The sequence below is a fragment of the Bremia lactucae genome, linkage group LG11, assembly GCF_004359215.1.
Source record: "Bremia lactucae strain SF5 linkage group LG11, whole genome shotgun sequence".
Classification (NCBI taxonomy): Eukaryota; Oomycota; class Peronosporomycetes; order Peronosporales; family Peronosporaceae; genus Bremia; species Bremia lactucae.
This window is the reverse complement of record NC_090620.1, coordinates 1858478-1869849: the sequence shown is the minus strand read 5'-3', so window position 1 is coordinate 1869849 and position 11372 is coordinate 1858478. Positions and strand designations below refer to the sequence as shown.

The 11372-nt window shown below is 46.7% G+C and overlaps 4 protein-coding genes across 4 annotated transcripts; 2 read left to right on the top strand and 2 right to left on the bottom strand.

Annotated features, from left to right (window-relative positions):
* Nucleotides 1-1992: 1992 nt before the first annotated feature.
* On the top strand, nt 1993-6010 carry CCR75_006736 (uncharacterized protein). Its single transcript, XM_067964804.1, has 7 exons — nt 1993-3343; nt 3418-3579; nt 3655-4080; nt 4140-4206; nt 4277-4536; nt 4607-5931; nt 5975-6010. The coding sequence occupies exons 1-3, from the start codon at nt 2072-2074 to the stop codon at nt 3742-3744; spliced, it is 1524 nt and encodes a 507-aa protein (XP_067817740.1). The 5' UTR covers nt 1993-2071; the 3' UTR covers nt 3745-4080; nt 4140-4206; nt 4277-4536; nt 4607-5931; nt 5975-6010.
* An 885-nt stretch (nt 6011-6895) lies between these two features.
* On the bottom strand, nt 6896-7639 carry CCR75_006737 (uncharacterized protein). Its single transcript, XM_067964805.1, has 2 exons — nt 7612-7639; nt 6896-7521 (listed from the first exon to the last, which is right to left on the bottom strand). Exons 1-2 carry the CDS (start codon nt 7625-7627, stop codon nt 7112-7114), a joined length of 426 nt encoding a protein of 141 aa, XP_067817739.1. The 5' UTR covers nt 7628-7639; the 3' UTR covers nt 6896-7111.
* Nucleotides 7585-9261, top strand: CCR75_006738 (uncharacterized protein; the record flags this gene model as incomplete). The annotated part of the gene is made up of 3 exons (XM_067964806.1): nt 7585-7730; nt 7816-7933; nt 7997-9261. 3 exons carry the CDS (start codon nt 7585-7587, stop codon nt 9110-9112), a joined length of 1380 nt encoding a protein of 459 aa, XP_067817738.1. The 3' UTR covers nt 9113-9261.
* Nucleotides 9259-9873, bottom strand: CCR75_006739 (uncharacterized protein; the record flags this gene model as incomplete). The annotated part of the gene is made up of 1 exon (XM_067964807.1): nt 9259-9873. The coding sequence occupies one exon, from the start codon at nt 9871-9873 to the stop codon at nt 9259-9261; it is 615 nt and encodes a 204-aa protein (XP_067817737.1).
* Nucleotides 9874-11372: the final 1499 nt, after the last annotated feature.

Sequence of the window (11372 nt, the reverse complement as noted above, 5' to 3'; positions counted from 1 at the left end):
CTATACCTATTTATGGATAAGAATTCAGGATATTACTATATAAAGTAATATCCTCCAAATATTATCTACCTTTTAGATAATATATTAATTAACAACCTTCAAGTGTTAATTTCATGTAACGATACACCCCGTTACAATCAAGCTACCTCGTAGGATGCCTACGCATCCATCCTTTTATTTCGGACGTCTCAGAACGCAACTGTTTCGCTTTCATCAAGGTTATGCTCAATCTTATTTTAATGACATTTTTTTCCATAGTTGTGCGGAGCAGGTTGTGGTGAACCACATAGACCATTTGCGAGCAGTGCTCGAGTGCATGCGTACATAAAAATTGTATGCCAATGCATCTAAATGCATTTTTGGCGCAGGAGAAATTCCTTTATTGGGTGTTTCATTGGGAAGCGGGGCCTTAGAGCGGATCCACTAAGTTGAAAGCCATAGTTGATTGGCCGGCTCCTAAGAACCAAAAGGATTTACGTAAGTGGTTGGGCCTCGCCAACTACTTGCATTAATATAGCGAGAATTACGCTGATCCGGCTAGGCCATTATCCAATCTCCGTGCTGGACTAGCACCGAAAATGGTGCTCTTGAAAGCAGTTAAGGATAGTCTTATCCATGCCCCGATTTTGGCTCTGCCAAATTCAAATTGGCCTTTCGAATCGTCTGTGACGCATCAAAGTTTGCTATAGACAATGCTCTGTTACAACATATCCTGACGGGCGAGAACGTGTAATTACGTTCGAGTCTAGACAGCTTAAAGCTGTGGTAAATAACTTCTCACTTCATGACAAAGAGTTACTTGCAATGAAGTATGCTCTTGTCAAATTCAGACTGCAACTGCTTGGCTCTTAGCCGTTTGTGATATATACAGATCACGCGCTTTTAGTTTAGTTAGAATAAAGTTTTAGGTTAAATAATCAAATAAGGTACAGTCCCCCTTTTGATCCTAGGGCTTGTGCACTGATTTGTTAGAGAAAGAAGCCTTTCTAAAAAATATACTCTCGGACACTAGTTGCCACTTGGTTGAATGAGCCCCCGAATCTCTTGAACTAGGATTCATTAAACTCTACGAGCTTTTACAACTCCCCAAGTTGGTTGAACCTATTAGTTCTATAAAACTAAGTGACTCTCTCAGCTAAAAGTCTTGCTCTGACATAAGGAGCGAAGCAGCTCTGAACAACTTCTTTCTTTCATAGATCAAAGCGCAAGCCTAAGGAAGACACTAGACGCTTCAATATCAGAAAAAAACTGAATGTTATGTAATTATTTAAATCTAAAACTTTACCCTGACTAAATACATTTCGGCCACCAGGCTGCCACAAATGCTACCATACAAAACATAATAATTAACTATTTTAAATAGAACAAAAGGGTATCTTACCCAAATAATAAATGTATTGCAACAACGGTTCACCAAATAGCTCACACAAGCTGACTTACTAAAGACACACGCAAATCCGGCACTCTAGAAAACCGTCAGATAATCAGGCCTGACTACCTCTTAAAAAACGCTAATGAACATTCCACATAGTACATCCCAACAGCCGTACAATCCACAAAACGCAAATGTCCTGGTTGAGTGCAACATCTTTAATCGAGCCTTTCCCGTAATAAACCTTTCAATCTTCAGTATCTCCAATTTCGTGTCACAAGGCCCGTTGACAAAAATTAATCTATTAAATAGTGCTGTCCATTAAATTGTAAAAAAGAGTTTGCAGAAGCAATAAGACTTTCTTACAAAATACGAGGGTGTTACAAATTAGCAACGACTTCACAAATATTAGCCTCTTAACCAGCTCCAGTGCAAGAGAAAGGGACAATTCCATTGCACAAATTGTTCAGTATATATACATTATAAGACAAATTGCAATAATTCGTTGACATGTTCTTTCGTTCGTCACTCCTTCGCAAGCAATTGATTACCAAATGGTTCGTGTGTACCACATAAAAAAGCGCTCTGATTTGAGCCGCATCAGTCGCGACGAGGCCTTAGCTTATTTTAGGCGCTTAATCCTCTAAAACCTCGTCCCGAGTCCTGTGGCCATCCAAAGGTTCCTCGCAATAAAACTTCATGAAACGGAAGACTCGCTCCAGCTCCCCATCGCCGCCCCGCGCGCCTTCTCGCTCGCCTTCTCGCTCGCCCTCTCCCACGCCTCCGCTTCATGACGAAAGCAACGTGGTCAACGACGCCGGAGGTCGCGGCCGCGCCGTCGTCTCTAGAGAACGCGCACTTTTCTTCGCCACGGGAGAAGTAGCCGCGTCTCCTTTAGCGGACGAAGACGAATCGTGGCCAGGCTATTATGCCACGATCCGACAGCTCCAAAACAATCGCCAGGCCGCACAAGATGCGCGATTGCAACGTCCGCCCGCAGCAGAGCCACAGCCGCTCGTGTGGACGCCCAAACGCGCAGCCCGTTCTTCCGTCTTGCAAGCCGACCACGTCGTACAACGTCTACGGGATTTGGCGCTACAGACTGTGGCTCAACACATCGAGCAGCTGCCTTCTCTTGAATATATCGACGCGACAGCGCGTCACCAAGTGGCTCGCGCTGTGGTCAAGCTTCGTCGGCTCACGCCCGAGGTGGTTCCTCTGTTTATCTTTCCTGGTGTCACCGAGATTGACCTTCCCGATTGCTCAAATATTGACGAAGAGACGCTCATGCGTGGACTTAAAGCGTGTGCGAGTCTAACCGTCCTCCGCCTCGGTCTCTGTGGACGCTGTGTCTCGGACAACGTGATTACAGAGCTCGGAGATGCATTAAAATCCGTCGAACAGCTCCAGGTCCAGGGCTGTTATCGCCTCTCAGATGCTGGGTGCGAAACCCTTGTTCACCGCTGTGCGCCGTCGCTCGATTCGTTCGAGATTTCGTGCAATCAGCGCATCACCAAGCGCGCAATTGATTCGTTTAGCCAACTCGCGCGTTTGCACTCGTTGACGCTGTCCGAGTGTCCTCAGATTGGTGACGAGAGTATTCAAGCGCTCAAGGGCATGAAACAGCTACGCAAGCTGCAATTCACGCAGATGGAACGATTAACGGACGCTGGTATGGTGTCTTTAACCGAAAGTTTGCCGGATTTGCAAGAGATATCGATCGCGCGATGCTCGCAATTAAGTAACGTCGCTGTCAAGGGGATTCTCGACGCGTGTCGTGGCTTAACAGTCTTGAATGTATCGGATTTGCCATTGCTCACGGACGACTGTTTCGAATCCGTTCGTACGCACGAGCACGCGCTTCGTCATGTAAACATGCGCTGCTGTATTGGCTTGACGGACGTAGGGATTGAACACATTTGCTTTGGGGCCAAGAATTACTTGCAACAGCTCGATCTGTCAAGTGTTTCGGTACGGCTCGTACTCGTGACGTATTCTTGCGTAAAAGGTATAAATTACAAGTCGATTATTATTTGAATGCATAGGAAGCGACTGATGCCGCAATGATGGCGTTGCTGAAGCACTGTGCAACGAGTCTAAGTACGCTCGATATGTCGTTTTGTCGGAAGATCTCGGAGAATGCGTTGGGATTGTTTGTTGATAATGCGGGCGAATTGCAATCGCTCGTGCTATGGGGCTGCACGCAGGTATGTCTTTGATTCTAGCTATTTTCAATGACATCGTGGCTGATTTATACGAGACAATATGTTTGTATGTTGAAGATCACGGCTCGCTTTCTCACGTGCCACTCTCGTGACGAGCTGATTGTCACGGGGCATCCACTTTTGACGGGCCTTTCGATTCGCTATTAAAGCTCTTGTTGACGCACTTGAAAACTGTTTTTATCGATTAATTTGATGGTCATGTGGGAGGCGACGTCCGAATCTTTGTGAGTGCTTTTGCGAGCGGGACACGACGCTCTGATACAGAAAAGTCGTGGAGGCATTCAGGGGTTCTCGCTTAAGTACATTGAGGTCGAGATGTGGGATGCAGGTCTCAGATTCAAAACTAGACATATAGTCGTCATGTCGCGGCGAAAGCTCCGAGAGGTCTTGTCACCATAAATCAATCTGCGCTCGTGACGACTTGAAGTCTATTTTAATGGAGCTGCGTTACAGTCCGTACCAGCGCAAGAAGGGCTCTCGAAAGTGCGTGAAGTCGTGGACTATTGGACTCGATTGACGAATTGATTTTTGTTCTTTTGTAGGGCAAAACCAATGATGACTACGATCACTCGACCTCGGACTGAAGGATTGAAATGGACTTTGGACGAAGTAAAGCGAATGCATGCTGTTTGCTGTTTGTGATCGAACGTGAAACTAACAATTATGTTTGATCCTACAGGACTCGTTGCTACGGGATGGCGTGTGCAAGTATGGAGGCAAGAAATGGAAAACCATTGCTGAACATCTCGAGCGGCGGTCTCCAGAAGAGTGCAGCAAGCGCTGGAATAAATTACAGAGCCTTGATACTGTCGTAAAGCGGCCGTGGGCGCCTGAAGAAGACGCGCAAATGTTTCAATTGGTGAAGAAGTATGGCGCAAGCAAGTGGGCCGTGATTGCGTCGTATTTGGCTGGTCGAAACGGCAAGCAGTGCCGTGAACGGTACGTGTTTGCAAATGCTTCTCGCACTTTGGCCGATCTTGATACTGATTGCCTGTGCTTGTACTTGTAGATGGCACAATCAATTGAATCCTTTAATTAAAAAGACGCCATGGACGGACGAAGAGAATGCTATAATTGTGACTATGCAGGCACAATTTGGCAATTGCTGGGCCAAGATTACGTCCCAATTGCCTGGTAGAACGGACAATGCAGTCAAGAACCACTGGCATTCGTCGCTGAAAACTCAAGCGAATCGTGCGCGTGGAGTCTGTGAAGACGAGTCAAGCAAGCGGTCCAAGTTGAAAAAGAAGGCTAATAAAGTCAAGTCGAGTCGATTAGCGACAAACCAGCCAGTATGGTCTACCATTGATGAAGCTGGATTGTCGGAAGCTTCTGTTTGTGCTGTTGAGGATATGTCGATGGATGCTAGCCCAGTGACTTCTGCCGAGTCTCCAATGGTTGAATACCTCGCTCATGTGTGTGATTTTCTTGATTCGCCAGTCATTCAAGACGAAGGCCTGGGATCACTTTCACCAGACGCTGTGTCAAGTGTCGACAATCTTGATTTGTATGCGTATGCGTACTCCTATCAGGATGGAGTGACGCGAGCTCAAGCTGTGATTGATAACATTCTCGATCCAATGGGAATGGATACTTGCAGCGATAATAGCTTTCCGGCGCTGTCGTTACCAGACGATTACAGTTGTAGAACAACAGACCACTCGAAATCGGACTTGGTCGAAGCTTGGGGCGTACGGAGTGATGACAATGGCAGTTGTTCGATCCGTGACGAGTTGTTGGAAGACTCAGCACCCCCTGCACCGGCTCCGTCTGAGCTAGACGAGCTGCTTTTTGGTATGCTTCACGACGTTTGTGAGGACGAAACGATGCCATTGACAACGGGAATGGAATCGTCGGATTTGATATTGAGTGCACCGCTGGGTGAAATCGCGCGAGTTTACAAGCGACCACAACAAGCGACGGAATGGGATTCGTGCGTCTCGCATCCCTCTCCAACAGCTGCTGCACTGGCAGAAATAGCATTTGATTCAACGTCTTTGACAACAAACCTGTCGATGAATTCGACAGACGAGAGTTTGTTGCAATGTAAGGATGAGGTGATGTTTGAAAAACACGACGATGTGTTTGACGAGGGTGGCTACACGTCGAGAATTTCGTCGCTCCCGTCTTTGCTTGACGTGGGCGTCTAAGGCCTGTTTTGTCTCGTATGTCTATTAGTCGCGTTGTAGCAGGATTGTGCCGTATTTTAGTGGTGTATTCATGCAACCAAAGTGATTTATACTCGCTGATGATGTGTGTTGCGTGTCTTAGATATCTTGCGAAATGTGTTTAAAACTGTAGTCTTAAAATGTTTTTTCCATCTATCATGACAGTGTCAGGCCATCTTTTGATTCAAATTGTATTTTGCGACCGATAGCGCGACCACGTGATAGGAAGTATTAAAGAAATTTACGAAGAAGAGGACAAAAAAATTCTGGGAGACTAAAAGGCTCTTTTTTTTTCGAGATTGTCATACCTTCGAAGCCTTTACTTCAGTAGGTGCTAACTCGTGATGTTGAAGCTGGAGCTTTGTCACCAAGGAAAATAAAGTGCTGCGTAGCGAGTTCGTGCAGGTGCTTGCAACAACTTTGTGGTTAAATGTGTCTGGACGCCAGTGGCAGTCTGTGATGACTGAAAGATTTACCATTTAGCTAATGGACGGCATTCAAGCTTCATATTTCGATCTTGATGTTAGTTCATTCCGCGGAACGTGTACGGAATCATTCCTTGAATAGAATTTTCGAGCTGGTTGTCGCCGCTTCATGTCAAGATATTAGCCGCAAAATTGATTGCGGGTGGTGTAAGGAGCCTTTTGTTACCTCGCCGTCCCAGATTGTGCCAATTTAGCTCCAATGTCTTTGACAGACGCAAGCACAGCTTTCTTAGTCTGATAGTGAAAAGCCAGAAGTTATTTTTCAGCACACATTATCATTGTAACCAGCTACTAAACAAAGAAAATCATTTGCCAATAAATGTAAATGTAAGGAATTCCTGAACTCACCCTACCCCATTCATTTTTTAGCCAATCAAGTATCGTAATTGTTGTGTATCACATCTCATTAAACATATCAACAAGTTTAAAAAGTATATGATTGACGGTACAATTTTGATGTTGCTAGTCGTGCGCGGAAATTTCAACGTTGCTGATCGTGCACGGAGGTTTTGAAGATATTTACTGAAATGAGATGAGCTTTAATTATGACATTTAATTAACTTAAAAATGGATGGGGTGAGCTTAGGAAAAAGCGAGGGTGAGTTTAGGAATTCCCTAAATGTATAGGAATTTCAACCCAGACCATCGGACTAAAAGTAACATTAATTTAAATTTTGTTGTTATTGCGATTGTTTGATTAGGTACGATTAGATGTTTGCTCTAAGAAACTTTTTATAAAAGCACGCGAAGAAAAAAGCATGAGCTTTTACCATGAAGCAAATACATTAGCAACAACAAATTTCATCGTTATTCGTGGGTTCTCTGTAAGTCCTCAAAGAGTGAATTTAGTAACTCTGAAATTTAGACAATGGAGCCAGCGTTGGAGGCAATACGTGGCCACAGGTCGGCACACTCTTTCCCCACGGGTCCAGTAATCGCAGAGCCCTTCATTTCGCCCTTGGGATTTACAATCACCCCGGCATTGTCTTCAAAGTAAAGAAACACTCCATCTTTACGACGCCAGGACTTGCGCTGTCGAATGACTACCGCAGGCATGACCTTCTTACGAAGGTCAGGCTTACCCTTCTTGACAGTCGCCAGTACCATGTCGCCAACACCAGCGGCGGGCAATCGGTTCAGACGACCCTTGATACCACACACTGCGATGATGTACAAGTTCTTGGCGCCAGAATTGTCAGCACAGTTCATCACGGCGCCGACGGGAAGACCCAAGGTCATACGAAATTTGTTGCCAGAGGCACCGCCACGTCCTAAATGTGGTCAATTTCGCATAGAGATAATAAAGTAAATCCTTGCCCCAGCTTAAAAAAATCATGCGTGGGTGGTGCAGTAGCACGTACCACGCTTGGTTGCCATTGTTGCTGCTGCTTTTAGAGAATCGCGACTGTTGCCAAATTAGCAAGGATGTCGTCGGCAACGTGAGGCCAATCATTGCACATTCCTGTGGACCACGTGGATTGTATGTATTCCACCTTATTTTCAAATCTAGGACTTTTTCGAAAATGTTAAAATTGGTGGTTCTATTCTTGTTTAAAGTTTTGAAGAATTCTAATCAAGAGGGTTTCCTGTTCCTTGCGGGCAGGAGCCATGGTGGACTATTGGGTGTCTAAGGAGCGCCACTACTGCAAGTATTGCAATGTATGGATGCAGAGCGACAAGCCGGTGCGTATGTCTTGTTTAGAACCGCCTTTGGACCTTTCTTGAGATTTAATTGACGATTTGTAGAGTATCAAGCACCACGAGCACGGCCGCAAACACAAAGAAAAGGTTGAGGAGACACTCAAGCTCAAGCGTCAAGCTAAATCAGATGCGAATAAATCACAGCGAGAGCTTCATGATCAGCTCGAAGCGATCGAAAAGGCGGCCCAGGCCAAGTATGCACAGGATATGGCAAACCTTCGTGCGCCCAATCGTCTTAAACAGAAGACGCCACCGCCTCCACCTCGTCGCGATCAAGACCAGCCTCGTCCTATTGCTCGACCACCACTGCTTGGTGCAACAAAACCATCTTCACACAGTTATGCAACACTTTCACATCAAGTACCACATCGCGAGCACGAATATCCGCCTGTAGAGATTCAAGTGCCCATTAAAGAAGACGAGAACGACCAAGGGGTTTATGCGGTTCGAGGAAGCGTCTACTTGGACGGCAGGAAGCACAGCGAGCAGCTTGGAACAGGAAGTGCGTGTCAAATCTGGGTCGAAGACGTGGAGGAGTGGATTGATGCTCTTGTTGAGCATGTCACGGTCCAAACGATTCCAAATACGACGCAAAGCTTTCGACGCTTTACAGTCATGTATTTACTTCAGAAACCAGCCTCTACGACATTTTCTGGCGAGAATTTAAAGCCTACAGTGGAGCATAAAGTCGTAGCAGATCGCTTGCGGATTCCATTGCCACAAACCGTGACACTCGAAGCGGCCAAGACTCTGGTGGAGCAATGGCGCAATAATCGAGAAGCAACAGGAGAAGCAAGGCGTTCAAGTGTCGCAATTGATGAGACGACTGGGATGGGGGAGTGGACCACTGTGGCGATTCGAGAGATTGACGAGACGCAACAAGATGTGGCAACGCGAGTCGCAGAGGCAGAAAACGAGCAGCTTCGCAAGGAACAAGCGCGTCTGGATGCAATGGATGCGTTGTCACAAGGGGACAATGCATTGGACGCATATAATCCGTATGGAGGCACCTACAAGGGCGTGAATCTTGACGCTGCAGCACCGTTCACCGCGTCAAGTCGGCAGGAAGCGATGCCTGATACAACAATGGAGACTATTCGTTTTAAGAAACGAAGTCCACGACAGCCAAAACGTCGTCGCTTGCCCTCCGAGGATGCGTAAGCGTCGTTGCAAAAGTGAATGAATGGAGCACAATTGAGAGCTCGAGTACTAGAGATTGTACACTATTGAATCGAACAACAAAAACAATGTATGCGTGCTCAAAGCCAATTGTTCAAAATCCAGCGTTTAATACCTAGAGACCGCATTTACAGGTGCCCACCAGCAGCTTTAATCCTTTCCGCATCCAAATATGCTGTGCCGTACGGCAAAAACTCGTCGCTATGGGTACTCGCAATCCTTTTGTATTCGCTCGCTTGTTTTGTGATATCAGCGACCTCATCGTCGGACAACTCACGCACGTACTTTGCCGGATTTCCGGCCCATAACTGCCCAGACGGAATGCGACGTCCAGGAGGAACAACGCTACCAGCGGCAACAATAGTATTCGACTCGACTAGAGCACCGTCGAGGATAATGGCGCCCATGCCAATGAGCGCATTGTGCTCAATCGTGCAGGAATAGAGCGTACAGCCGTGTCCAATGGTGACGTCGTTGCCGATATTAGCACCTGGGGCCAACCCAGGGCTGGTGGAGCTAGCCGTGTGGATGACTGTACGGTCCTGGACGTTCGTGCGATTGCCAATGCGGACTTGATTCAAGTCCCCACGAATGACGACGTTGTAAAACACTGAAGCGTCGTTGCAAATCTCCACATCGCCTACGATTGTCGCATTTGGAGCGACCCAGACGTCGTGCGCAATCTTTGGCCGCTTGTCATAGAGTGCCATGACTTGGCGGTGGCGCGAGACTGCTCCGGACATTTGGTTAGCATCGCTGCAGAGTATGGAGGACACGAAGGCTTACACTTTTCTTTAAAGGAATTGTCGTTGAGCACACGCAGACCAAGGCGGTCGAGGGCTTGGCCGGTCTCGCGGACGCACCGGCCGAGCTCAAACGTCACCTTGCGCATCATGATTTGGGCTTAGATGAAAAAAGCGGCAAACGAGAGGCTGAAAATCCTTTTCATTCTGTCGAGCCATTGACACGCGGCTTGTAGGCGTTTTGGTAGTTTCGTTTGGTTTTATAAGGCAAATTGGGGCATTTCGCAGTTAATCCCTCTTAGCGGAAGTAAAAGGAGAGTTGTTCAATAGTTATCAAATAAAAAGAGGTGATTTGAGGCAGGTTGTGAATCTGACTTCTCTTTTGGTGTTAAACGTCAGATTGAATTTCCATGGGTGCTATTTTGCAAAAGACAAAGTGAATATATAATGCATGTAAGCCTTAACTCTCTTCTTGTCAGAATTACCTGTCCATCGTGCGTTACTTGCACCTCATACTTCTTGAAACCTCTCGACCTTGGATCGTTTCATCTTTCGCCGTAACCACCGCTCCGTGACCATTACAATAAAAGACGTTTCGAAACTCCTTGCGAGTCCCAGAAACTCCGCTGCAGCATCGCCTTCCAACACTCCTTCCTCACGGTGCCGTGTGTTTCTGATTACACGCCTTGTTTTAGTCCATCTTGCTGCGGTACAATGAGCACATCTCCATTAGTGCCCGCAGGCGAGTGGCGCTAAATGCCTTCGTCAGTATGTCTGCTGTCATCGCCTCAGTTGACACAAAGCTGGGTTTTATAATTCCCTTCTTAGCGTAGTCCTTAATAAACTTGAGCTTGATATCAATATGCTTGGCGCGTGCCGAGCTCTCTTCATTTTCCATCTGCCGGATGGCCGCTTGAATATCCATTTCCATTGTCATGGGTAACTTCACGAGAAAATCCAACTCGGATAAAAGCTCACGTAGGCCTAGTAGTTCTTGTCCAGCATGCGATGCAGACGTGAATTCAGCTTCCATTGTTGACAGTGAGACGGTTGTCTGCTTCCGACAGGTCCAACCCACCATCATACCGTCCACACGAAATATAGCACCGCTCACTGACTTCCTATCGCTCTTATCACCGGCGAAGTCTGCATCACTTGTGCTAGTGAGTTGTACAATCGATCTTTCTGTACCTATTCGTCGTCCTAAGCGAAGCTTGACATCTTTAGTGCCCTTTAGGTATCTAGCAATTCGTTTGGCTAGCTGCCAATCGCTCGTCGTCGGCGCATGAGCTCGCCGAGTTGCTCGATGTACGGCATATGCTACATCCGGACGCGTACAGCGAGCCAGACATAAAAGCGATCCAACAATCGACTGGAAATTCTGCACCGATGCAGATCCAACCACGCCCTCTTTAGGTAGTAGTGTATCCACCTCGTGCGTATTATTGTCGTGATCAAGTCCAATTGGCGTCATCACCGAGTGCGCATCTTGTAATCCA